Genomic DNA, 27691 nt, shown 5'->3' with positions numbered 1-27691 from the left:
AATGAATAAAGGTCGGATTTGCTGTTCGAGTAACGCAACTAGAGAAAGATGGGGATGGTAATGAATTTCAGGATTAGGCGTTGGACGTTGGGCTACTACTGCATCAGATGTAACATACAAGTCCTCCCGTGGATACAGGGTTGTTTCGGTTATGAACTCGAGCATCTAAACTTAATTCCCATTGAGCAAGATTTTATATACCACCTGGTGTATATCGGTTGATGGTTCCCAACAGTGAGACATGACCAGAACACCCTGCCCTCACTCCCAACTACTCCTTCATATCCCGTAATAATGATACAGTTGACTCCATCTCCATGAGCCAAAAATTGCTTGTCCAAGCGATAACATCCCGGCTGGTTTTTTCGTTTTTCTTTTTTCTTGTCTTTTCCCACCAAAACGCTTTGTATCATACAAGGCCTCGGAACTCGGAGATTTCCTCCCACTCAAGAGACGCTGTGACGCCTGGGGGGGAGAAATGAACCCCCTCCGTCGATCCCGTCATCGATAGCAAAGATTTGTCGTGGAACAGAGTTGTTTTTATAATTTTTTGTTTGTGTAGAGTGTTTGTTGGTTTATTTCTGCATCTGCTGCGTGATCTGGGCGTTGTGCTCCTGGAAGCGCTCGCTAACCCGGCGTTGCGTGGCCATCCACTTGAGAACGCAGCGGTTGAGGCAGCCGGTTTCCTTGGAGGAGAGGGACTTTGAGGTGAAGTCGTCGACGCAGGAGACGAAGCAGTGCTCGGTAAGGCCGCCGAAAGCCTGTAGGGAGGGTTGTTTGCGTTAATTACAATTGCTTATATACTTTTCGGATCGTATTGTGTGCGCGAGTGTTAGGAACGGAGAGAGGGGAGAGACATACGCCGACGAATTCCTTGACTTGACGCTTTTGCATGCGCTGCTCGAGGGTGCGCTGCTCGGCGGATGTTAACCTGGGATTGAGGAGGAAGAGTTAGTTGTCTGCGGGTGTAATGGATGTAAGGAGTTTGAGGGGAGCTGTACATATCCATTTTGGCGGTGTTTGGGAGTGGTGGGAGTGGTGTGAGGATAAAGATTGTTTGGCTGGACGAGCTCTTGGACTGATGACGATGGAAATTTTGAAAGTATTCCGCATTCAAGATGTTCCACCCCACATTGGATCGGGTGTGCGAAGGCTATTATTCGCACGGACTACCGATCTGCCTAGTTGCTGCTTGGTGGGCTGGGTGGTCGTACAGTGCGAGATTCATCACCGTTGATCCACAAGCCCAGCTACATGTACCTACGCTCGTTCAACAACATAATCTCGATGATAACTTGTCGAAGCCTGACTGAGGTTTGATTGTGGTATTATTATATGCTCTTATATAGACATATACTTACAACTCATGAGATTTTTTTCTTTACTTTCGCATCCCCCCTCTGCCGTCATTCACATATACGCCCTCAAATGCTCACAGTGGCTAGGGAATACGATTGGAGGAAAGTAAATCCAATGCACCAACAAAGCCTTGCATTGATATTGCCTTTCTTCAACCAATGATACTGCAGCCCCTCACATGGGAACAGGATGGCGCCTCACTCTCTTCGCCGAAGCCAAAAGGCTGCCCCAAGCAATAAAAGACCATACTCAATCACATCATAATCGTTTACAGATGTAGTATCGCTACTTTCTGCTCCTCAGCATAATGTCAGATAGCGGCCCAAGTAAACCGATACGGCGGAGCGATTTTGAAATAGCGATTGTCTGCGCCCTGCAAATCGAATATGATGCCGTGTGCCTGCTAATTGACGGGTTCTGGGATGACGAGGACTTTAGACGAGCAGAGGGTGATCAGAACATTTACACAACGGGTCACATCAGCAATCATAATGTTGTCATTATTCTCCTTGCCAGCATGGGCAAGACCAGCGCCGCCACTGCAGTCGCAAATATGCGAATGAGCTTCACCGCCATTCAACTGCTCCTGCTTGTTGGAATCTGCGGCGGAGTCCCATTCCCTTCCGGCCCACGGGGGGAAGAAATTCTACTAGGTGATGTGATCATTGGCGATGAAGTCAAACCCTACGACTACGGCAAACAGTATCCAGATGGATTTCAACGTTCGGAAAGCTTTGGATACGGCGCAAGCAATTTCAACAGGGGTATCCGTGGATTATTGAATTTCCTAAAGACAGACCGAGGCACGCGGCTTCTTGAAGATCGAATAAGTCTCCATCTGCAACACTTTCAGGAAGTAGCTAGTAGCTGCACAAAGGTCAAATATGCTTATCCCGGAGCAGTGGAGGACAAACTTTTTGCTTCAGAATATCGCCACAAACATCATCAGCGTTCACCATGTATTTGTCGTGGCTGTTTTAACGATTCAGATCCAGTATGTGAAGAAGCTATCAAGGCCTCATGCGTTGAGACGGATTGCGATACAAGCTGCACCATCCCAAGACAAAGGATAACCGCAAAGCAAATGCTGGGACCAGACATGATCAATGAAGCTCAGCGCCCAACAATTCACTTTGGGCGTCTTGCGTCAGCTGATATGGTCTTAAAATCCGCAAAAGATCGTGATACGCTGAGTCAAGAACTCCAGGTTATTGGATTCGAAATGGAGGCTGCTGGGTTTTACAACGAATTGCCATATATCGTCATTAAGAGTGTTTGCGATTACGCCGATTCACACAAATCCAAGGCGTGGCAGCCATTCGCGGCCGCAACGGCCGCATCTGCGTGCAAATCGCTATTGGAGCGGTACCACCAAACTGATCCAATTCTAAAAGAGAATTCTAGAGGCCACAAACGTGCCAGAGAAGATGACACACATTCAACCATTTGCGTTATCCCATTGCTCAAGAACGAGCGCTTCGTCGGCAGACATGATGTCTTGAAAGAGCTTAAAGAAATGTTGTTTCATAAACAAAACTTCAGCCGGGCAGCACTGGTGGGATTGGGTGGCATCGGCAAAACGCAAGTGGGCTTACAACTTGCATACTTGATGAAAGAGGTATTGCGTGATGAAAATGGAAACGAATGTTCAGTCCTCTGGATTCCAGCTCTAAGTATGGCGACATTCGAACAAGCCTGTGCTGATATCGCGAGACACATACCTCGGCCAAGAGGAATGGAGAGAGATGATAAGAAGATTGTCAAGGACTATTTTAGCACAAAAGCGGCAGGAAGATGGCTTCTCATCTTGGACAATGCAGATGATCATGACCTCATATTCGGACACAGTTCAGCGCCTGGAGGCCTGTTACAACATCTACCTCGAAGCGACTTGGGCTGCATCTTAACTACTACTCGCGATCGTCGAGTAGCTGTTGGCTTTGCTGAAACTAATGTCGTGACCCTGTCAAAAATGGACATAAATGAAGCAGAAACCTTTTTCCGAAAGTCGTTGCTTAAGAAAGACTTTATTAACGCTGATGAAGCCATCAGGTCATTGCTTGAGTTTCTCGAAAGGATGCCACTGGCCATTGCTCAAGCAGCGGCATATATAAATGTCAATCAAGTCACAATCCATGAGTTTCTTGGCCTCCTGCGGGACGTTCCACATGATCAAATTAGTGTCTTAGGTCGGCACTTTCAAGATTCGACACGATATCAAGGATCCCAGAATGCAATTGCTAAAACATGGTTGGCATCATTTGACAAAATCACTCAAACGGACCCAACAGCGGCAAAATTGTTGGTATTCATCTCGTTCATTGGATATAAAGGCATACCGCGGTCTCTGCTTCCCAAGGGGGAATCTCGGGAAGAGTTTCTGCATGCTATAGGCACTTTACTCGGCTATGGATTTCTAACCCTGCACCAAGAAGACTTTTACGACATGCACAGACTTGTACATATTGCCGCTACTGTATGGGCAAGGGAAAGATCTGCACACACCACCTATATGAATATGAATCTTGCCCTAGCACATATCGCCTCAGTCTTCCCGTATACTGAGTACGAGGGCAGCAAGGAAAAGAGGGCATATCTTCCGCATGCGCTGAAAATTTTAAAAGGCATTTTGTGCTCTAAGAATGAATACTCTCAAATTCTAGCCGCTCTGGTGGGGAGATTCTTGCTGCACGAAGGAAGAATCTGTGAATCTATATCATTGTTGGAATACCTGGTGGCTTACTCCCGGATGCGAAAGGACGACCCAGTTTGGTTATTACTTCAACGTGATCTTGCAAGAGCATATTGTGAAGATGGACGAATCAAAAAGGCGATATCGATCCTAGAATGTGTGGTACCTATGCATGAAAAGGTCCTGGGTGAAGAGCACCTAGAAACAGTAACATCACGGCATAGCCTCGTGATGGCATATGTTGATGAGGAACAATTCAAGAAAGCGACATCAGTACTGACGGCTATTGAAGAGAAAGCCCTGAGAACAAACCACCAGGATCCCCTGGTATCGCATGAGTTGACAAGCCTACATACCTGGGGAGGGACTGATGAGGCGATTTCAATTCTAGAGCGCGTGGTGGCCATGTGGGATAAGCACTTCAAAGACCATCCAAATCACCTGATAGCACAACACGAGCTGGCAATACGATACTACAAGTACGGACACAAAGACAAGGCAATTCTAATGCTAGAGCGCGTGGTGGCCCTGTGGGGGCACATAGAACACCCATATAACGTCACATCGCAGCTATGTTTGGGGAGGATGTATCGCCAAAATGGACAGATTGAAAAGGCAATTGGGACACTCGAACGCGCGGCGGTCATAGCAGATAAGTGTTTCAAAGACGATACAATGGATCTGATGATGAAGCATGAGAACGCAGATGAGCTGTTAATACAGCGTGAGCTTGCACATGCATATTATGAGAACGACCAGCCGGAGAAAGCGTTGCCCCTGCTAGAGGATGCTGCATCAATACTAAGGAGGATACTTCCAGAAGATAATAACTTACGTATTGAATCTGAGGAGGTTCTTGCTCGAATGCGTAAATCTTTGGAAGAAGGAGGAACATAGTGATAGTAGAGAAATCTAGCGATAGTAGAGAAATACATCGATAATAGAGGAATATGACAATACTAGGTACTATACCTACCCAGGTAGGTAATAAGGTAGAGAAATATAGCTACTAGGTATCTACATATACGAGGTGAACATACATGGTAGCTATACGAGATGTATATAGCAACCTAGAAGAGGGTACCTGGTAAATACTCAAGGAACAAACCGGGTATCTTCATTATGTACTATAGGTAAATATGTCGTAGCAAATAGAAGGTAAGTCATGGCATCTTATTACGACCCTTGACGTAGTCGCTGTAATTTGTCTAGTTTACTACACTTCCATACCGCCCTGTATTGACGTGATAGGGCCACTTTGGCTGCTCGTAACTTGGACTCACCGACTGCATGGCTGGCTTGTAAGGTTTCTGAACGAAGCAACTGCAGCATCTTTGCGCATCTCAGACCTGAATAGCTTCAAGTCTATGCCTAGCCGGTATTAGCACCCGAATATGATTTTACCCTAGTCTACGGTAAAATAGATGATGAAAAAGTCCGTAGTATTACCTGACATGTTGGACTGTAGATGTAATCATGAGCCTCGAAATGCCGGGGACAGCGTGGCTATGCTCGGTTGCTATGCTCTTTACAATGCGGGCAATCAACGCGCAAGGGCTTACTCTACGTTGCTTGTACGAAACATTTGCCTGCTTTGACAAGACGGAGGCTTCACGATGATGCGAATAACTACAAGTACTCGTACGTGCCGATGTCCATATCCCCCCGCAACCTTGTTCACAACGTATTGCTTGTGCAAGCATATTCGATACGACGCCAGTCAGCCTGACCCCTTGACCTGCCCAAGCCACAACGGCATCGTTGAGCGCCTTGGCATAAGCCTGGCCGCGATGATTTATTTTTGAAGTCGACGATGGGCCTGTCGCGTCAGAGTAAACAAATACGAGAGAGTCACAGCGGTGAGGCTAGTCGTTGATAGTGCTAATTGACGCGTATATGCAGGAATAAAGTTAATTGAGCAAAAAAAGATGCTTGTTCGACGCATCATGGTTGATGGAGAATGGCCGGATTGGATCAGCAATCGCCTAGCACGGACGGGCTATGCTAAAAAAAGACACAAGATGGAGTAGTATTAATCAATCCAGGCCTTGTCGAAGCTCCGTCTTGTACGTATGTATACAAGTACATACAAGCACTGGCCTTATACGAAGCGCGAGTAAGATTTGATAGAATGCGCTTGCAGTAGGACTTTGCCATCATCCATCCGCAAGGCTGCAGCATAACATCCATGTCATCCCCCTCGCTTGCTGGGAGCTGATGATATGATGCTGCCGACTAGCCCTTTTCCCGCATCGTCTCCGTTGGAACCTGGAATCCAGAGACATCGTCACGGGCCCCCAGCTGAGGAGGAGCATCCATTCGCATCAGCCGTGTCTTGTCTGCTGCTCCTGCTCGCCCCCCCTCCAGTCCAGAGCCCAGAGCTGCCACTCCCTCTCCCGTTTTTGCAGGGATCGTGGCCTTGTTTGCGCAGCTCTGGCCCAAGCCGTTGGAGATCCAGGCGCCGATCATCCAGAGTAGCCAAGCTGGCCGCCAACGTCATTCGCCATATCTCACCCCTCGTTTGGCCGTGCACCGCCTCGTTGTTTCCCCTGGCTGTTTTGGAGCATGTCAGTCCTGTATTAGCTTGATTGTAGTGTAGTGTAGAGCAGAGTAGAGTAGAGTAGAGGGGCTGGTCGAGATGCCGCTGCTGCTGCTACAAGTGCCCTGTAGATTTGGGCACTGACAGTGCTGTGCGCAAGCACCTGCCACTGCGCAAGTACCTGCTTGTAGCTCCGTTTCCCGCCAGCCATGCAGCAAATGCCCTGCAGGTAGCGGTACCTCGTCCCCCCTCCAGACCGGTCCCTTGGCGCCTGTGTTTCACCCAAGCCTGCTGTCGCCGCCAGTCATCAGCGCGCTGGCCCACGCTCCAGCTTGGCTCCAGCGTGGCCCCAGCTAAGCCCGCGCCACACGAGTGCCTGCAGCCCATGTACCGGTACCGAGCGCCATCCCCCTCTTCCAGCCATCTCCACGAACCGTTGGCCCTGGAGCTGCAAGAATACGACTGGGCTACCGGGAGGTACACCGGCCTGGCAGCGCTGTGCTGTGCCACCCGCCACCAAAAACCTCAGACAGCGACAAAGTGCAACACCACAGCCAAACGCCGTGCCACCTCCTTCCTCTCCGTATCTTGATCCTCACCTCTCCTCCTCCTCAGCTCCTCGCTCCTCAGCTCCTCAGCGCCGGAATCGCCTCCCTCATGTCTCTATCCTGTCGGGGCACCTGGCCGCTAGTTCACCCTTGGATCGCCCGCTCTCCAGCCCGCCTCCCTGCTCGGCGAAGCGAATAGCTGCGAGGCCCCAGAATTGAGACAAGAGTTCACCGTTGGAGACGCTGCTCTTGCATCCTCTCATCCTCTCATCCTCTCATCCTCCCGCTCCGATTGCGCAAGACTGACTAGAGATCGTCGACACTCATTCCGTTCGCGGGCCTCGATCCGACACCTGCTTGCGCTGCCAGGTTGCTTGCCTTGCCCTGCACTCGCTTTTGCTGCCCCTCGCTCGCTCTCATTCGGGAGCCGAATCGCTCATTGCGCCCCCCCTCCGTCTGGCAACCCGGGGCCTCGTCGAGACGCTCCGCCCGTTGCATCTTGACTCTGGCCGCGCTGCCTCTGTCTAGTCGCCGGTCCTCCGCGCGCCGCCGCCTGCCATGACGTCTAGCAATCCGAATGCGCACCAGGGCAGCCCGCCTCCGCAGCCTGCGCTGCCCAACACGCCCGCGTCGCCGCCGAACAAACGCGATCTCAAGTCCTGGTGGAAGAACTTCAAGCTGCCTACCAAGCACCAAGAATCGTCTCCGCAGGGTACGCTCTCAACCTCCAGACCCTCCCCTCCCGCCGGTCCCTGTGCATTCATCCGCAGACACCTTGCTTCGCTTAGGACGCTCTGGTCGCTATTCAGGTCTTCTGGTATCGATTTCAATTTGCTTGGTTCCTTTGTGTGCCGCATATGCCTGCTGATGCCGGGGACTTTGGTCGCAATACAAACACTTGTTGGATAGCCTCAGCTATAGAGGCGACGTGTCAAGCGATGCACATCCTTCGCTCTTGTTTGCTCTCTTCCTTCGCCTTTTCATCCCCGCCATCCCTTGGTTGCCCGTCCCAAAAGGAGGGAGAAAAGAAGAAGAAGAAGAAGGGGGGAAATTAAATTCTCAATGTGTCTTTCTGCTCGTACTGGCATATTCAACTAATCTCATGGATTTTAGACAACCGCGGCCCTGGCATTTTTGGAGTTCCTCTCCGACAGAGCATAACCTACGCCAACGTTGCCATCTCTCTTGTTGACGAGAATGGCAAAAGCTACATTTACGGCTACGTTCCCATTGTCGTCGCTAAATGTGGTGTTTTCTTGAAAGAAAAAGGTACGTCGGCTGGAAGAGCAGAAACCAATTCTCTTCTGCTGCTAACGCTCCAAACCAGCTACTGGTGTTGAAGGCATCTTCCGACTAAACGGGTCCGAGAAACGAATCAAAGAGCTCAAGACGATATTTGACTCGCCTGATCGATATGGCAAAGGACTCGTCTGGGAAGGATATACCGTCCACGATGCTGCCACGGTGCTCCGAAGATATCTCAACGACTTGCCCGAGCCCGTAGTACCTCTGGACCTGTACGAGAAATTCCGCGACCCCCTTCGAGGAGCTACAAAGCAGGCAGTTGGCGATACAGATGGTCCCCAATTCGTTGAAAACTTTGACGAGAGGGGAGCCATTATCAAATATCAGAAGGTAATTACCGAATTGCCCCCGCTAAACAAACAGCTGCTTCTTTACATCCTGGATCTGCTGGCCGTCTTTGCCGCCAAATCCGATGAGAACCGCATGAACTCTCAGAACCTGGCGGCCATTTTCCAGCCCGGCATGCTGTCTCACCCCTCTCATGCAATGGCCCCGGAGGAGTACCGGCTGAATCAATGCGTCATCATCTTCCTCATTGAGAACCAAGACCATTTCCTTATTGGTATGCAAGGCACTGAGGCAGATGAGACAACGATGCAGCAGGTGGCCTCCGGGCCTCCCAATGGACCGCGTACACCAAACCCGGATCGAAGTTCGGGCTTGGGGAGAACAGCCTCCAACGCCAGTGCGGGCGCCGAGAGCGTTCGGAAGGATGGCATGATTCGACGGAACCGCTCCGTCTCCTCCAGACATTCCAGGGTCGACGGCGCTGCCACTCCCAACAGCCCGGCCCTAGCAGCAACGCCTACTGGCGGTGGTTTAGCTAGGAGCAACACCGTGCCATCCAAGAAGTCACCGGCTTTGGTAGGGGGGAAATTCAAGAAGACGGAGAGCCCTGCTCGCGCGCCGCACTCGCCGGCGTTAGAACCCTTGACACCAGCTCACCCTCTCCCGGAGACTAAGCTGGAGGTTCCTAACAGAGCTTCCACACCAAACGAGATACACAGGACCTTTGATGAAATGCATCTTTCCCCTGATCGGTTGTTATCACCTGGCCGGAGCCAAGAGAGATTGTTAGACGACCACTCGACGCCAACGAAGCACCACCACCATCAAAACTTGCAAAAGCTGGAGCAACTGTTCCAGCGATCCCCGATCCATGTAAGCGACGACAAACGGCAGCCGAACAAGCTAAAGAAGAAGCGGATACCAGGTAGCATGAGTATCAGCGCACAGAGCTCGGTTACCTCGTTGCCGCATTCTGCCTCTCCAGGTACGGAGGCTGGGAACCCTTTGGAGGCGGCACCAGCTTTTGCACAGCCCATAGCACAGCCTCAGTTCCGCCCGAGTGCCATTCCTCATTCAGTGCCCCAGCCGGCGCCTTTTGCTTCGGCACCCTCTGTGGAGACTCAGAAGCAACCGGATTTACATCACCAGCACTCGACCCCTGCAATTCACCAGAATCATGCTGATCACCACAATCACGCAATCTCTCACTATCACGAGCAACTGCGACCTGAAGATATCTCGCGGGGAAAGAAGTCCCCTCCTGCTTCGGTTAATTCATCTTTCAATGACGGCTCGGACTTTGAACAGGTAGCTCACGACCCTCTGCCAGCAATCGTCGAGACGGCCGATAAGGAAAAGAAGAGCCGATGGAGATTGTCGAGGACCGCCAAGAAAGATGATTCTGCAAGTGGACCGGCCAGTCCCAGGGCATCGCCACCGCAGTTTAACATAGGCTCAAACAATAATGCAGATATTAGCACCACCTCGATTGGAAGCGCCATTGCTAAACCCCGGAAAAGCTTTACTGGCGAAAGCTCAGAGCACCTGGGAAGTGGTAGCGATCGCGCATACACGTATGAAAGCTCACGGGATGAGAAGGAGGACGCAAAAGGCCCAATTGGCTGGATAAAGCACAAGTATCGAGAGGCCAAAGAAAACGTTGATCAAAAGCGGACCAAGTCTCCGCCTCCCCCAGACCACCATCAAGCATTTGGCCCGAGCCTAGCTTCACGAGGCAAGAGCTTAGATATAAACCGAGACTTATCTCGAGAGCAAGAAAACCTTTTCGCAAAGCCAGCTCAACTAGATGCTTTGAAGGATTCGCAAAAAGACAAGATAAATGTCCCACCAGAGGCATATAGAAAGCTTGGTCAGACGGATGCGGCTCAGAGAGAGCCCGCTCAGGGTATGACGATCCACAGGGTCATAAGCGATACAGAGCAGGCACCAGCAGAACCTATCGCTCAAAAGGCCACACCAACCGCTGATGCCACCAAAGAGGCGGCTCCCGAGACAACTGTCCAGCCTAAGACGCAAGCTCCGACAAACCCTCCATCTGAGACGGTGCCGCCCGTGGAACAACCGTCGACATCTGCTGTAGATAAAGAGCAGGAGGGAAAGCAAGCATAGTGACTTTGGTTGAAACGCTTTTTCCATTGCGACGAGATGTATCTAGGATTACGAGGAGTTGGCGGGATGCTTCATATGATGTGTTTCTTTTCTGTTCTATTCTTCTACCAACCCCCCATTTGGTTCCATTTTTTCTTCTTCTTCTTTTTTAGAATTAACGAATCTCCTTTGTCATCATGTGTTCGATGGTTGTTTTCCCTGGAGAAGAGAGGAGAGTGTGGAAAAGGGAACCTTGACGTCTTAAAACATTGGTTGTATGTATGTGAGGAGGCATGTTGGAACGGGAATACTAGGTACGAAACTATTTTAAGTTATGAGAGACATATGTCGGTGTTGTGCCGTTGTGCAATGTAAAAATGAGATGAGAGAAAAATACAAGTGATAGATTTTAAACAAGTTGGTTTTATTTGAGACTTTTGGTTTCAGGTGAATTATTTCTTCCATGTCTGTGAATTATAGAGTATTCAAGGTCGATATGTTTTATCTATGTGGCACGAATCAACCGCTTGCTATTTTTTCCCTTACTCCCTCGTTTGCTGTATTGCTCCCCCCATGATGCTATTACCCCATCTTAGAATATGCAAACAACTCAAAATCAAAACGTGAAATTGCAAATGAAGCCAGAAATCAAGCTTTTGTACTAGATCCTCCGTAAACCCCCGTGTCCCAAACCATCATATATCCCGCCCTTCGCCAGTCCTCGTTGAAAAACCCGTTGAAACCAGCCCACACGGGCGTAAGCTGCGATATGCCCAGCTTTTTACCCTCGGGTGTGTCCAAGAACTCACGGAGCCATGGTTCCACACCCTCGAAGCCGACAATGTACCGCGGGACGGGGACGACGGGGTTCTCCGGGGCAAAGAGCTCGTGGCGCAGGAACGGCACGGGGTTATCGTAGAAGCGATCGGCTTCGTCGCGGTAGAGGTCGCGCTCGGGAGTGTTTGGTTGGGTGTGCAGCGGGGGCTCACAGGTGAGGGCGTAGGCGGAGAGGCCTGGGTAGACGAGGTGGGAGCGCCAGGGGGTGGAGTGGCAGGGCATGAGAAAGAGGGCGAAGAGGTCTTCCTGGGTGGTGTTTGGAGGAGAGCTGTAGTGGTCTACGTGGGCGGTGAGGACAGCAGAGGGGTGGATGCTCTCGTACTGTTTCCGGAGGAACGATAGGACGGTTAGGGGCGCGGGTTGGTGTAGGAAGGATAGATAGCCAGCGAGGATGACGTTGATTCCCAGAGCCGTGAGGAGGAGAGGTTTGTTGCGGAGGCGAGCGCGGCGGACAACAGGTGACTTTGTTCCGGAGGGCTGAGGCGCAGATATCTGGGCTGCGGAGGAGATGGAGGGTGGTGGGCTAGTCTTGGGTACGGAAGTGAAGAAGGACGCGGCCCGCGGGGCGGCGAGGACGCTGAGAGCCGGGAGCAGAGGATAGATGAAGCGGACTTCCTTGTGGGAGATGAGAGAGAGCACGGCGACGGTGCTGAGAACAGTACAGGAGAGTGTCCGGAGGATGTTGGCCTGATCGGTGGTCTTGGACGAAGGCTTGAAGAGAGCTGGGATGACAAAAGGTAGACTGGTGGTGCACAACAGAGGGATGCCCTGGAGGAGATAATAGTGCCAGGGGTTGCGACCATAGAAGACGGCAAGGGACTTGGAAATGTTGAAGTTGAGCCAGTTATAAGGCGGAAAGGTCCAGAATCCAAAGTAAAGACGATCAGCAACAATGGAAAGGCTAACAACCAAGGAGCCGCACAAGATGGCCTCTCTAAAGAGAACCAGGACGGAAGAGACGCTCAAGGGCGAGTTGCCCTGCAGCGTCACCCTCGTCAGGGCAATGAAGACAATGGTGAGCCAAATGAGAACATTGGTAGGACGCAGGACGACGGCCAAGGCGGCGAGACAGAGCGAGGCACGGAGGCGCCAGAGCTTGCCGCGCAGGACGTTGAAGGGCTTCGAGTTCTCTTTGATGGAATAGGGGGCGACACCGACGAGCTGCCAGGGCCAGTAGCACAGGGCCATGACAGTGAGGGTGGTCTCGAGGGAGTTGGAAAATGTTCTGGTGGAACAGTACCATTGCCATGGGTTGAGGAGTTGCATGAAGAGCTGTGATGATGATGATGAGTGAGGGGCTCGTGATGAATAAGGGGGTTCAAGATGAAACTTACAGCAAAGAAGGAGACGTTGCTATCGGAACCATAGACGTTGGCAGCGAGATGCCAGGTGTACCAGTCACCCAAAGCAGCAATGAAGGCCTGCAGGACGCGTGGAGCGGCAATGACAATGGCAGAGCGGATGGCGTTTCCTGGGGGGAAGATGGTGGAGAGGCGATCTGCGGCCATGTAGGCGCCTGAGAAGAGGAGAGGGTGGAGGGATGATCTCAGCTGGTGATGCCATTCCTGTTGGAGAGTTTAGAATGGTCAGCAATGTGGTTTTAATTGTTTTGAAGCTATAATTGGATTCCAATTGATGATATACGAGTGTCTGTGGATGGATATAAAAAAAAGATAGCATTGAAGGACATACCCATGTGAGCCACGCGCCGCTGTTGGCCCCAAAGGCAAGGCGCCATGCCGGCTCCAGGGCCTGGAAGAACTCGTCGGGCTGGAAGAAGGTGGCCAGATAGCAGGCATTGACGAGGCGGATGATGATGATGTCTCGCAGGGGCACGGGCGAGAGACGCGGCTTGGCCTTGAACGAGGCCGAGGGAGCGCGTCTGTGGCCGGCCATGATGGGAGGATTTGGCCAGACGTTGGATGCATGTGTGTTAGTGGTTGATTGGACGTCTCACTGGGGAAAAAGGGTTTCGGGGGGTGGGTAGGTGGTGGATTGGCTGGGTTTACAGGGGATAGGGGGTCCGCTAGAGGGCGATTGGTTAGGCGGTAGAGTTTGGATCTAGCAGTCAATGCTTGGGTGTTGTTACCAATCAATGGATATGGTTTGCAATTGATGGCATTTGATTACTTTTTGTGCCTCTATAAGCATCGCTGGAGAGTAATCATGTGTAAATAAATATACCTTGCCGTTGGCGGGCTCTAGGGATACCCCAGCACTCTGTGCACCTTGATAGCATTGATTGATTGATTGATTGATAGCCTGATAAGAGCACCAGATATCAAATCACATGTGCTACGAGCTAGTACTCCGTAGATGACTGCCCATCTCTTACCTGTAACAATCTCTACCTTCCTAAACAAAATACCATCTGCAAGTATCTACATTCAACATCGCATTTGATCCTTGTCTGGCCCCAACTGATCAGCAGCTGCAGTATCATTATCATCATCACCGTCGGTCAGCAAAAGCGTCCCTCCCCACCCCTGCAGCAAAGCAAGCATGCATTACATCATCTTACTGGTGCTTGCGATTGTGCCCGATAAATGATTGAATCGCACATCTTAGGTTGCTTTGCCAATGTACGTAATGCTGCTACCGCCATTGGCTGGACAGGGCTCTTGACGACACGCTTCCCCCCACTTTTCTTGCGGCAACCTGAAATCATGGCCAAACTGTGGGGGTTTTGCCTGCAAATCCACCGTGCTGGTGCTTTTCTGGTCGACTCGTGGTGCTATCGACTATTTCGACAGGTGAGAAGACAAATTGCTTCTGCATAGGGCTGATGCTCGATACCGGGCAGAAGACTACCTTACATAGTACCTGCTAACCTAGCGTCTACTCTTCTCCAGGTACTACAGTATGTTGGTTGGTAGGTAGGTAGTACTAGGTAGTATTCACCAGCTTCGATCCCTGCACCTTCATTCTCCGGATCCTCGGTCAGCCACCAACGCACTAATAGCTCATCTCGATACCCCTCCATCCGCTGGGTTAAGTTATTGATTAGGGGTCCAACGTGGGAATGCCGAAGCCAACCGGCCGTCCTTGTCTCGTGGGCCATCCGATTCCTGCGAGCCTCGTCCTCCGGTTCGGCGCCACGGCGTTGGTTTGGCGCACAATGTTCCGCATCTCCACCTGCTTCTACTCCCACTTGCACTTAGGGGTATAGCGGCGGCGTATCTCGTCTCCAATGCCTGGATCTGGGTCGAGTAGTTGACACATTGATTCCACGTTGACTGGCTGCTGTGCCTAGAATTGCCATGGCCTGGTCAGGTGGTCTCCGACGCCTGTAGGTGGGCTTCGCCAAACACAAAACTTTATATACCCACCGGCCATCTTGGATCAGCTTGTACGCACAGCTTCTCTTTCTCTTTCTTTTCTTCCCATAGCAATCCTGTCCTGTGAATTTCATCCTCCCCTCTTTCAGTATTTGAGCCGGTATGTCCATTGCCTAGCAGCTCCGAATCACGGACATCTTCATCTTTTCAGCCTTATCTCTGCCCCTCCCCCCCCCATGTATCGGCTTATCGTCGACGCCTTTTTTCCGACATCTGACACCAACCTCATGTCTATTCCACCTTGTTGTTGGTTCAACATTGGCTAACGCCCCAGACCTAGACCTAGACCTATTCTCTCCCAATACACAATCAGAAATCTATTCACCATGGCTTCCCGCTTCCACGCCGCATCCACCGATGCCGCTATCGCCGCTGAGAACGAGTTCGCTGCCCACAACTACCACCCTCTTCCCGTCGTCTTCTCCAAGGCCCAGGGCGTCAATGTCTGGGATCCCGAGGGCAAGCAGTACCTGGACTTCTTGTCCGCCTACAGCGCCGTCAACCAGGGCCACTGCCACCCCGAGCTCGTCAAGGCTCTTGTCGACCAGGCCTCCCGCCTGACTCTGAGCTCGCGTGCCTTCTACAACGATGTGTTCCCCAAGTGGGCCGAGAAGGTCCGTGACGTCTTCGGCTACGACATGGTGCTGCCCATGAACACCGGCGCTGAGGCTACTGAGACAGCCATCAAGATTGCCCGCAAGTGGGCCTACAAGATCAAGGGCGTTGAGCAGGGCAAGGCACTGGTCTTTTGCGTTGCCGAGAACTTCCACGGCCGAACTGTAAGTGTGCTAGCCTTTGGGGGAGGGAAGATGGACCGCTGCTCTTGAACCAAAAACTTGAGGCACTGTTCAGCTTCCGGCTCAAGTGGTAGACAAGTATACTGACACTTTTTTCAGATGACCGCCATTACCCTGTCTACCGACCCCGAATCCAAGGACAACTACGGCCCCTATGTCCCCAACATCGGTGCCACCTCTCCTTCTACCGGCAAGCCTATCCGTTATAACAACGTGGCCGACCTGGAGGAGGTTTTGGAGGCGCATGGCAAGGACACCGCCGCCTTCATCGTTGAGCCCATCCAGGGCGAGGCCGGTGTTGTCGTTCCCGACGATGACTACCTCACCAAGGTCCAGGCTCTTTGCAAGAAGCACAACGTCCTCCTCATCTGCGACGAGATTCAGACCGGCATTGGCCGTACTGGCCGCCTGCTCTGCTCCGAGTGGGCTGGCATCAAGCCCGACATTGTTACTCTCGGCAAGGCCATCTCCGGAGGCATGTACCCTGTCAGTGCCGTTCTCAGCAGCAAGGAGATTATGCTGGTTGTTGAGCCCGGTACTCACGGTTCAACCTACGGCGGCAACCCCCTGGGCTGCGCCGTTTCCATTCGAGCTCTGGAGATTCTCGAGGAGGAGAACATGACTGCCAACGCTGAGCGTCTGGGCAAGATCTTCCGTGATGGTGTGGCTGCTCTCAAGTCGCCTATTATCAAGACGATCCGCGGCAAGGGCTTGTTGAACGCTGTTGTCATTGACGAAACGGCTGCTTCTGGCCGAACTGCGTGGGATCTCTGCCTCCTGCTGAAGAGCAAGGGCCTTTTGGTAAGTCCCATGTCTGCCTATCAGGCATCTCTGCGTTTATATTATTGCTGCCTTATTCTGCCTCGTGTCCCTCTCTTTGTTACCCCTCTTTCTGATGCAATATATGTGCTAATGACCCTCCTTTAGGCCAAGCCAACGCACGGAGACATCATTCGCTTCGCGCCTCCTCTCGTCATCACCGAAGAGGAGCTCAACAAGGGTCTCAGCATCATCGCCGAGGCCATCAAGGAGCTCCCCACCGCCCCTCAGGCCAATGGCCATTAAAAAATGACATTTGACGAACTTCCTTTAGCAGTCTGAAGAGGGGTGGTGGTGTGTCAGTGTGTGTGTGTGTGGTTTGACGGCGTACCGTCCTACGAGAAGTAGACGCAGCTGCCTCGTGAGCGCGAGCTCCGGGAATTATGAGGGCGACCCACGCGGAAAGAGAGACGAAAGAATTTCCTTTTTGATTTAACACGTCAAACATATAAGATACCCAAGGGATAGCCAGGACCGGTCATGAAGCAGCATAGGAACGGGAGCATATTCGGATTTTGTTTTGGGAATTGTGTCTCCCCCTTGTTTTTTTGCGGGGACATATATTTGTTTTTTTCTTTGTATCTTTCTCTTTTGCCATCGTTTGGCTCCGGAAGATTGTTTTTTTCCCTGATGCAGAGTCAGGTCGGACAGAGTCTTGTCCGCGGCGCGAAACGGTAGTTTGGTAGTGTAGCATTGATGCCTGCTAGAAATGCAGGAGACGACGGAATGAGATGAAAATTTTGAAGCATAAACCTTGCCAAGGCAGAGCCTATTTTACAACATGAAGTGTATTTATTGTCTGAATTCACTAGCCGCATATACATGTAGAACAGGCCTGCTACGTGTCTGGTACCGTCCTAACTTTGTATCTCGCCGAGCTGTCACTTGCATTGAAGCGGAGAAGCTTTTTTTTTTTCTAACAACACCACGAATCATGCAATCTACGTCTTTCTACAATCACCTTTAACTGGCTGGAACGGCTCAAGCGGCTCAAGCGGCACTCGGTCTGCATATTCCGCTCCCGTCCCATTCGTGTCCTGTACGACAAGAAGTCAAAACTTAGCCGGCCGACAAGGCCCGTCGTGCGCCCTTAATCGCCCCCCGGCGTTGGAAAAAAGCAGGAATTCTTGCATTAACGCGGTGACTTGTCTCTTTTTTTGCGTGCCTATCCTGTGTACCCAAGACTATTGCGCGCTGTAACATATATGCAAGGACGACAATGGGTCACGTAAGTGGCAGGAAGCGCGTGGTTCACGACATGAAAGCTCCAAGTCGGGAAACAAGCCGAAACATTGGCGATAAGCAATTGCGTTTTCGCTTGCCCGAGATAGCGTAGAGATGGCTAGTCCAGAGCGCGTTCTGAGCGCCACGGAATGGGGAGAAAAGGGTGTGCTGAGTCTAGATTCAGGCCATGGCAATTCCGTACCAATGGGATGGCAGGCTCGGTGCCTAGACGAGTAATTCGGATGGCAGCCCAAGGCAGCGTTATGCAGGAGACATGGGGAAGGGTTGAAAGCGGGGGACGAAAGTGTGTATGCAAGCTTTGCAAGGGGTGTGTGAGTGTCAGTGAGTGTGTGATGAGCTGTGTGATAGTGTTTGTGCTAGATATGCAGGACTAGGCGGAGTGAGTAATATGGTAAACGAAGGGGGAGGGTCGCCTATCTTCCAGGTACTGAGTGCTTGATATTGATTGATTGACGGCTTGGAGCGAGCGTGTGTGCGCGTTAACGGTTTGACGTGATAGGTTCATGGCCATGGTGTTGTAGCGTTGGATGCCTAGATTATGGAGTCAACGAGTATAGCCAGGTTGGACGGGGGTAACACTGCCATCTGTCTATAATGCCTCGCCGGGGCAGTATAGAAAATAACACGTCTGTCTATTGGATTAAAATAGACATCTTGTCATTTCGGCACCTTGTCGCCGGATGGAGCCGCAAGGTGGCGATGAGAAAGATGCGTCCAAGAGGCTCAACGTCGTATTCATCAAAGTACTCTACCGTACTTTGGAATGCCAAGTTGGGTCAGCATGCATGGGACAAGGTAGGGGGAACTCAGCACTCCTAATCCGGCAAGCCTGGTCTATCATCTTGACCTTTTCCCAGAGGGCCATGATTTCGGCGTCATGGGGGAGAATCCGGCAAGCTGCCTAGGTTGCTAGGGTTGATTGTGGCATGCAGATCTTGTGTTTTCCCGCTGATGTCATGATGCGCGTGTAGCTCAGTCTGGGGTTTCGCCTCAAGAAATGATTTCGGTGCTTGGGACGTGGTTCGCCATGATAGGACGTGAGAGCGGCTTGTGTTGCCCTCTGTCCTGCTGTGGTTCATATCTAGCTGAGGCCGTGATCGATCGATGCAGCACCTTATGCAGGGCGGGCAGTTTCGACGGTCCTGTAATCTAGAAACCGGCCCCAGCTCTTAGAGTTAATTGACAGCTCAGCCCACGATTGCCTCGATGTTAGCGCACCCAGTGCTGGGCCAAACAGGGGAAAAGCCATCTTCTGAACCCCTCGGCTTGGTTCTCAGCTCCTCCTCACGTCGATCCCTCCCCCCCTCCCATGAGACAGAAAAGCAAAAAGCGGCGCATCGGTCTAGGTCAAAGCCAGCCGACCGCATGGGACACGACATGTCGCAAAGCCGCGATGCCGCCTCAAGCCGCTTCCTACACCGCGAGCACATTGGAATTGCACCGGCGTCGAGATCCTTGCGCGCATGAGGAGAGGGAAGAGAAGGTGTGTGTGTGATATACCGTCTTTTCACCACCATCGGATTGCACGTGTCGCCTGGCTCGCAGCTCAATGGCGATGCAGTAGCGGGGGAAGACGGGAAAGAAACGCATAGGCAACGTCAGGTGATGGATGGGCGAGCGTTTGACCCTATGTGATGGCAACCGTGGGAAACTTGTCGTTTTCTCACCTGAAATCTGATCAGGCAATCGGAGCACCTTGACAGCGTCGAGGCCATGGGGCCAGATGCTGGTGATGTCAAGGGCTGTCAGCGTCGACCGAGTCAAGCAAGCAAGGGTGGCTGGATTTGGTGCATATGATTATGACGGATGCCCATGAGATGCGATGCGATGCGATGGGGCCCCAAGCCCGCCGAGAATGAAATCCACGGATACTAAAAATAATAAATAAAAAATCAAGTCTCAGTGCGACAAAGTCCCCTCGCGTACAGATGAGAAACATCCCGTATTCGTGAAACCCACCCTCTTGGGCGTCAAACGAAGAATGTTGAGCCTTGGAGTTGCTAAACGCTAAAACGAGGCCCATGTCACAGCTAGCCGGGGCTAGAGGGAGGAAAAGGAATCCCTGGACCTCGGAGTCGATTCGCTACCTTGGTGGACTGCATTAAAGCACACAGTTCTGCACAGGCACTACAGCACTTGTATTTGTTGAGTGTTTTGATGACGAGTCCCAGCTGCATGAACGGGAATACGGTATGCAAGGACGGGTCAGGATATGGAGTCGAGAGTTTGATGTATAGACAACTCTGCAGCAGCACCACCAACTCCCCTCGGCTGTGGACGCCAGGCGTCAATGGGATTGGCCATGGCTGCTTTAAGCAGGCAGGGGGGCCACTTGCCAGAGTCAAATCAAGCCATCCCACGTAGGAAACGGGCTGGCTGATTTGACGCAAAGCGATGCATCAAGTACCTGCTACAACGCACAAGGTGTGTAGCTGTCGCGACCTTGATCAAATGGGAGGGAGGTCTGGACTTGATTACGATTAGTTGTACGGGAGCTGTTTGATTCTCCCCCCGGACCAAAAGGGCGAGCACAGAGGCCGTAAAGGAGGCCCATGTCTCACAGCAACGGACGATGGCATCGTGGAGATGAAAGGTGAGGCTGGGAAAGCTTGATTGGATGTGACAGACCTTTCGATCTGTCTCAAATAGCCGGCAGCTACTGGCGCCATCCACCCGCTAGCATGGCATGACCACAAAGGAAAAGCCAAAAGCAAAAGGAAAATAAAGGCCGGAAAAGATGAAAAGGCGGGGAGCGCAAGCCGGCGGAAATCAACATCCCAGAGGAATGAGGTAGACAAGACGCAACATAACATGTCGAGTGCGGTGAGTCTAATTTAGGCCTTGTTGGGAGCAATCGTCCGGCAGAATTTTAGTTGGCCAGTCGCCCGCTTTGGCGGTGGCCGTTGTGGGTGTAACCTCAATTGGCCTGTAACATTCTTTGTCGTACTCGGTACATGAAGCAGCGCAGCCGGTATTACCAGACGATGCATGTACACATGCGCTGTGGTGCGCCCGCCAGATACAAAGTATAAGCCAGCATGGCCTGTTTCCTGGATACTTTTTCTCCATGGCGCCGCCTCGATGCAGCTACTGCGGACGACGCCCTTGCATGGACCAGGACCACCTGAGAGGAGAGTAGCTTGAGTACAGTAGCACCGAAATGCGGTCCTCGTCGAGCGTGAATCCATCAGTCAAGTCAATCCATAAAGGTACTAACGGAGGCAGCCATGATGATCAGAACGAGAGGCAGTGCCCTCCCTCCTCGACCAGGCACGAGGCATCACTGTCACCGGCACAAAACATGGCCTAAAAAGTCCTACATGAATGACCAACAGCAAAGAGTGGGTTTAGCGCGGCTTCAAGGTGGTTCCCCGATTTAAGGGTCCTCCGGCTGTCTCGCAGTGGGCTCCAAGGCAATAGCTGGCGGAGATGGGGGTTGCAATCCGTCGACGCTAGACTCACGGAGCCTTGAAGTGAGCACCTTGCGAGGTTTCAATGCTTCCAGGGTGCATACGAGTGCTTGTTCTCGTACGTGCTAATGTCGTAGCCTGCTTGGCCGCGGCATGCTAGCCGCTCTTCGTGGAGGTTGTAGTGCATGTATGTAGCGGTACAGGACGGAGGATATTGGCCTAAGGAGTGGTGTCGTGTCTGTCTGTCAGTATTGGTACTCGTATCATTCAGTATTGTTCTCCTGCGAAAGAGGAAGAGCTAGCAAATGATAGGTATGATGCATCAACAGCTGCGAGGCCGGAACTGCGCTGACTGACGAGTTGCTCTGCCACGACTCGCACAGATGCATAGTGATGCAGCACGCCATTCTCGGTCAATGTTTGACAAAGCATTCGCGGGTACCTTCCAGGCAGTTCCGCCTGCGAATAATGAATGATTCTAGCCTCGAATCTTATTCCCAAGTACCGGACGGGACTTGGTCGTAGCGCAATGATGCGAGTCTCTCTCAAATGCACGCCAGCCGATCCCTTGCCAGAGCCGCCGACCCCGGGCCCAGCGTCCAGCGTCTGTCTGGTCCGCAGCTTCAGTTCAGTCCACAACCGCGATAAGGGTGAAAGGGTGAGAAAGGGTGAGAAAGGGGCTGCAAAGAGACGGTGTCCTTGTCCTTGCATCCGCCAATTCGTGAGCGCATTCGTTGCTGCAGGCAAATTACGAGTGCTGCACAGTACAGCTTTTGATTGCCGCTATCGCTGCTGCTATCACGGCTCTTATCTTGGATGCACACTCCATTATCGCAGTCAGCAGCAGTCTGTATGCTGTATGGCCAGGTGCTCGTTCCGCTTGGCGCTCCGGCCGCTCCACGACTCCATCAATATCCTCGCATCGTCCCAGTGGTACATACATGACTGCTAGTACATATGCATGCGCTGCAGCATCCTTATCAGCGCAGATGGTGGTTGTCAAACACTGACGACAATTGGCCTGCGTCTTCACTTGGGAGCAAATTGTGTAAGTACATGTACATCCCGTCGAGGCCGAGAGCCCATGCCGCAGCTTCGAACGAATGCCGCAGAACGTGCAGTCATTTAGGTGCCTGCTCTACGTAAGTTGCGGCTGTTTTCTGCTGGTGGCGCATCCTTGCGCAGAGGTACATACGAGTACGGCGCTACATCATCATGATGTTGCTGGCCACTCTCCTTCTCTCGACGCTCTCGAACCATGATGTGACCCACGAGTCCGCTTCGGGCTTGATCACCGCTTCCCTGGCCAAGTGCCACTGGGTGTTCTGCAGGTACCGCGCCATGTGACATGGGGCCCAATTACGCGTGCGTTCCGCGGGGAAGCCTGTTAGGGATGTACTTGCGCTGTACATGCATGCTTGAGATAGTACCTTAGTACATTCTGTAGTACGGAGTACTCGTACTTCCTACGAGAGACAAAGACGGAGCGGTACGAGTACTCCGTGAACATGAACATGTCCAGTCGTTTGACTTGACGTGGGGGACCCGCCAGCTTTTAGCGCCGAGAACGCTGGCCTTGTGGCCCAAGTCACTGCGCTGGGATTGGGCCGAGCTGCTATCAATTCATTAGGAGCTTGTATAGGTACTTATGGCAGATTGCGACAGATTGCGGCAGCGCCCCCCTGCGCTGATGCGCTCTGGCAAGCCACGGCCAAAGGACCCAAAGGACCCAAAGAACCAAAAGTACCCAGTACCGCGCCCCCCGTCCAGCGTCTGCTGCCGTACCCGCTACTTCGCAAGTCGCTCTACAACGGCATCACGAGCCCTTCACTGGTCATCCAGTCAATGCAGTGACCTTCCGCTGCGCACTGCTTGTGTGTGTCTCGTCTCGTCTATCTCTTTTTCCTCTTGCAGCCACGGCGCCATCCTCTGCCATCTCCTCACCATCTGTCGCCGTTTTTTTTATCCCTCTTCCCTCTTATTGCGCCTTTATTTTTTCTCATCTTACCCTTCGCCTAGAGTTTTTCTTGCCGCACTTCTAGTTTCTTGCCGCTTCCAAACCTTCCTCCTCTCTTCCCTCGCGCTATCATCCTTATCATCTGACCACCCCGATCTGGGACCCTCGGATCGATCACACAGCCCAAGACTCGTCCTGTCAAGTTTGGCTTTTCGCCCCTCAAAAACGGCCCAAACCCCATCAAGCCGCCTAAGGCCTTGTGGCGTCGGTACCTACGCCGTGCTATCTCGGTCTCAGTCTGCGGTTGTGGTGCGTTATCTTGCTCCTTGTACCTCGCTGGCTGCATGGGCGATAACCCAATACCGACCCCCGGCCTCGTCTCCATCTGCATCACTGCGCTGCAGCCTCTTGAAAGCCTCCCACGCAAACGCCCCGCAAACCCAGCGTCCATCAGGGTTGGCTGCTTCGAGTCATAGTCGTCGTCTTGCGTCTTCACCAGGCGACAGCGCTGCATCTCCATCCAGGTGCATCTCATCCGCCTCCTAGCTCCAGCGCTGGGCTCTCTCGACTCGACTCGACTCGACTCGACCTGACCAAACCAGACGAGACGAGCTACCGCTCGCCAGTGCGCCGTAGCACGGCTGTCTTGAAGTGTTAGTCACGCCCTCCCCCATCCTTGTCACCCCCAGCTTGCAGCAGCTGCTATCCCTTCCGATCCCCAACCCGGCCACAGGATCCTGCACGCCGGCGCTCGTCTGACTCGGCTCGCGGTCTCTCTCCGACAGTCCCCTGGCCTTCTTTTGTTTTGTTTCCTACTACCATCTTTCTCTTTCTTTCTTTTTTTCCATTTCCTCTTCATATCCCGTCCTTCGCCAAATACCTTTCCGCTTTCTCCCTCGATTAACTTACTCCGTCATCTGCTGTATTGCTAACTCTCGTCACCATCAACCTTCAGCAGACCCTTCGACATATATACACTCTTCACCCTATCCGGATACCTACTGTTTACCTCATACCATCGACTTTCCATTCTTGGCCTTCGATTCCCGCTACACCGACTTCCCATCTCGTTTCATCTCCCCTGGCCCGTTCGCCTTATAGCCCTGTCTCGTCGCGTCTCATCCAACTTCGCTCTTCTATTCTATCCTTTACTCTCTTTCTGCCCTTCTGGAGCTTCTTCCATCTAGGTCTACATGACAGCTTCGTTCGACGGCACACACCCTCGAACCTTGTAAGCCCCCGGGCTGTGACCGACCTCGCTCTCTTCCTGCCATCGACAACGTAATACAGGAAGCAATGGCGAGCCGACAGGATAGTTCCTCCCTCGGCTCCCGGCGGTCGGGTGGACGGAATGTAGGCCAGTTTGCCATCGACAAAGAGATAGGCAAAGGAAGCTTTGCTCAGGTCTATATGGGCTGGCATAAGGTGCGATAAACCCTACCCCAGCCATGTTTCACCAACCAGTTTGCTTTCCGCCATCGTCAACGGTGTACCCTCTCATGGTGCAGTCAAGCTGTTCTAGCCGTCAACACAGCAATTCTCACCTCTCCTCCCATCTTTCCCCCCTTGACTATTCCCCTTCATTGAGATGCGCATGCTAACCATGCTTCGCATTCAACAGGAGACAAAGGCTGCTGTGGCCATCAAATCCGTCGAACTAGATCGCCTGAACAAGAAGCTGAAAGAAAACCTATATGGCGAAATCCAAATCCTCAAGACCCTGCGGCATCCGCACATCGTTGCTCTCCATGACTGTCTCGAGTCCGCTACACACATTAACCTTGTCATGGAATACTGCGAGCTCGGTGACCTTTCCCTCTTCATCAAGAAACGTGACAAGCTCATTACCCATCCTGCCACCCACGACATGGCCCGCAAGTATCCCAGCGCTCCTGACTCTGGCCTGCACGAAGTCGTCATCCGTCATTTCCTCAAGCAGCTGGCTAGTGCCCTGGAGTTCCTACGGAGCAAAAACTACGTCCACCGAGATGTCAAGCCGCAGAACCTGTTGTTGCTGCCCTCACAAGCATTTAGGGAAAAGCGAAACCTCCCCATCATGGAGGCCAGCCAGGATTCGTTGATACCAATGTCCGGCATCGCTTCCCTGCCGATGCTGAAGCTTGCTGACTTCGGATTCGCTCGTGTATTGCCCTCAACGTCTCTCGCCGACACCCTTTGCGGCTCACCCTTGTACATGGCCCCGGAGATCCTCCGTTATGAGCGGTACGACGCCAAGGCTGACTTATGGTCTGTCGGTACTGTCTTGTATGAAATGATTTCGGGGAAGCCCCCTTTCCGCGCGAGAAATCACGTCGAACTGCTGAGGAAGATAGAAGCTGCCGAAGACGTCATCAAGTTCCCCAAAGAAGTGACCATTACATCTGAAATGAAATCCTTAGTAAGAAGCCTACTCAAGAGGAGCCCCGTGGAGAGACTGAGCTTTGAAAACTTCTTTTCCCACCCCATCGTCGTCAATGAGATCCCCGGACTGGTCGAAGATGACATTCCAAGGCCCGCTAGGCGTGAGCCGAGGACAATCTCCCAAGGAGAGGCCACGGTACCGTCACCACGCATTGGCTCCCTGCGAAACGGAGGCTTCGAACCTGCCCCTGCCAGATCATCTCGGGAGCAGCTGCCTCGGTCATCACCGCTGATGGAGAGTCCCGGCGAGGGCCGACATCGGCCGCCCTCCGGTGAGATTCACCGACGGTCAAACTCACCCCGGGAGACTGGGGCAGCAGGCCTGGGTATTCAGCGCCCAACAGTGCCCCATGCCGCATCACTTCCGAATCATCCTAGGGTATCTAAGCCGTCTTTGCATAATACCTCGCCGCCTTCCTCTCTAAGCCAAGACATCCGCAAGGCTCGCATTCCAAGCGGCAAGGCTCTGACGGACGAAGAGGAAAAGGCAGCCCAAGATGTCATGTTCGAGAGAGACTATGTGGTTGTGGAGAGGAGGCACGTCGAGGTAAATGCGCTTGCAGATGAGCTGGCTGCAAACGAGAAGCTGGCCTCGCAAAGCCCGACTTCTCTGAAATCGAAGCCACTGGTTCGGCATTTTTCGCAGCAGGGGCCCCCAAATTCCACCACTGGAGCCGTCGCAGCTCCCGCATCGCGGACGCAGCTTGTCACACAGGGCCGAGCCGTCCAGGACCGGCGCTCGTCGTACGAGAAAGCCTTGTCTGCAAGTCCCGGATCGGCCTCCAGCGCCATCACCAAGGCTATCCAAGATGCCAGCCTCCGTCTCTTCGGCGTCAGGGTCCCCATTCGCCCCAAGGGACAATCTCCACCAATGTACCAGCCGTTCCCGGCCTATCCGACACCGCCAACTTCGGCCGGCTTGATTGGAGATGGCAAGAACATTGCGTCGGAGGACGAAGATGTTCGCTCCGCGCAGGCCATCGAAGACTTTGCCACCCGCAGTGACTGTGTCTATGGATTTGCCGAGGTCAAGTACAAGCAGCTAGTCCCTATGGCACCATCCACAAACCATGGACTGGGAGGTGTTGCCGCCGACCAGATGTCAGTGGACGATGAAGGACTTACAGCGGAGGCCGTGGTGGCGCTCTCCGAAGAGGCTTTGGTCCTCTATGTGAAGTCACTTTCTCTTTTGGCACGGGCCATGGATATTGCCAGCATCTGGTGGTCCAAGAAGAGCAGGGGAGATGTTACCACCGGCCTCTCAGCGGTTGTCTCTCAGTCTGTTGTCCAGCGCATCAATGCTGTGGTTCAGTGGGTGCGACAGCGCTTCAACGAGGTGCTGGAGAAGTCCGAGGTTGTCCGCCTGAAACTCATCGAGGCTCAGAAACAACTACCAGAGGACCACCCGAGCCACCCGTCAAATCAAGGAGTCGACTCGATCATGTCCTCAGCAGGATCTGGGATGGAACAGGTATATCTCACACCGGGCATTACAGCTGAAAAGCTGATGTATGACCGAGCTCTTGAGATGAGTCGCGCTGCTGCCATTGATGAAGTTACAAATGAGAACTTGCCAGGCTGTGAGATCTCATACATCACCGCTATTCGCATGCTTGAGGCTGTGTTGGACAGCGGTGATGATGCAGGCCTTGCGAGGACCAAGGAGAGCTGCAGTGATCTCGAGAGTGACGAGGAGGCTCATATCCGAAAAAGTAAGTTTCATCATCATCTCTGTATACCAGCGGTCACTGAACCGTAGCTAACAAAATGACCAGTGATTACTATGATCTCCGGCCGGCTTTCCATGGTCCGCAAGAAGCAGCGCATGATTGCCGAAGCTAACAGCAAAACACAATCACTAAACCGTCGACGAAGTGGCGATGTTACGCCTCGCAGCCCTCTCTCACAGGCGTCGACTTAATCTGGCTGAGCGAAGAAGAAAAGAACCCGAAAAGCAACAATCGCAGCACACATCGGATACGATACGATAAACAAAAGGCAAACCCCTACATAACACTGGAAGCCTC

At 52.5% G+C, this 27691-nt stretch overlaps 6 protein-coding genes across 6 annotated transcripts; 4 read left to right on the top strand and 2 right to left on the bottom strand.

The window, feature by feature from the left end:
- Nucleotides 1-50: 50 nt before the first annotated feature.
- On the bottom strand, nt 51-1032 carry TRIVIDRAFT_76246 (uncharacterized protein; the record flags this gene model as incomplete). The annotated part of the gene is made up of 3 exons (XM_014097517.1): nt 51-761; nt 862-931; nt 1002-1032. The coding sequence occupies 3 exons, from the start codon at nt 1007-1009 to the stop codon at nt 576-578; spliced, it is 264 nt and encodes an 87-aa protein (XP_013952992.1).
- A 634-nt stretch (nt 1033-1666) lies between these two features.
- Nucleotides 1667-5006, top strand: TRIVIDRAFT_231559 (uncharacterized protein; the record flags this gene model as incomplete). The annotated part of the gene is made up of 1 exon (XM_014097516.1): nt 1667-5006. The coding sequence occupies one exon, from the start codon at nt 1667-1669 to the stop codon at nt 4946-4948; it is 3282 nt and encodes a 1093-aa protein (XP_013952991.1).
- A 2690-nt stretch (nt 5007-7696) lies between these two features.
- TRIVIDRAFT_123113 (uncharacterized protein) lies at nt 7697-10528 on the top strand (the record flags this gene model as incomplete). Its single annotated transcript, XM_014097515.1, has 3 exons — nt 7697-7850; nt 8252-8407; nt 8466-10528. Coding segments are annotated over 3 exons (2373 nt in total), but the record flags the coding sequence as incomplete, so codon positions are not given.
- A 960-nt stretch (nt 10529-11488) lies between these two features.
- On the bottom strand, nt 11489-13573 carry TRIVIDRAFT_43772 (glycosyltransferase family 22 protein; the record flags this gene model as incomplete). The annotated part of the gene is made up of 3 exons (XM_014097514.1): nt 11489-12949; nt 13012-13242; nt 13370-13573. 3 exons carry the CDS (start codon nt 13571-13573, stop codon nt 11489-11491), a joined length of 1896 nt encoding a protein of 631 aa, XP_013952989.1.
- A 1768-nt stretch (nt 13574-15341) lies between these two features.
- TRIVIDRAFT_210090 (uncharacterized protein) lies at nt 15342-17380 on the top strand (the record flags this gene model as incomplete). Its single annotated transcript, XM_014097513.1, has 3 exons — nt 15342-15794; nt 15912-16613; nt 16740-17380. The coding sequence occupies 3 exons, from the start codon at nt 15342-15344 to the stop codon at nt 16875-16877; spliced, it is 1293 nt and encodes a 430-aa protein (XP_013952988.1).
- A 7159-nt stretch (nt 17381-24539) lies between these two features.
- TRIVIDRAFT_57640 (uncharacterized protein) lies at nt 24540-27585 on the top strand (the record flags this gene model as incomplete). The annotated part of the gene is made up of 3 exons (XM_014097512.1): nt 24540-24668; nt 24865-27376; nt 27440-27585. 3 exons carry the CDS (start codon nt 24540-24542, stop codon nt 27583-27585), a joined length of 2787 nt encoding a protein of 928 aa, XP_013952987.1.
- Between the last annotated feature and the right edge of the window lie 106 nt (nt 27586-27691).

The sequence above is a fragment of the Trichoderma virens genome, assembly GCF_000170995.1.
Source record: "Trichoderma virens Gv29-8 chromosome Unknown TRIVIscaffold_85, whole genome shotgun sequence".
Lineage (NCBI taxonomy): Eukaryota > Fungi > Ascomycota > Sordariomycetes > Hypocreales > Hypocreaceae > Trichoderma > Trichoderma virens.
Note: the sequence above shows the minus strand (reverse complement) of the source record. Positions and strands in the feature narration are given on the sequence as shown.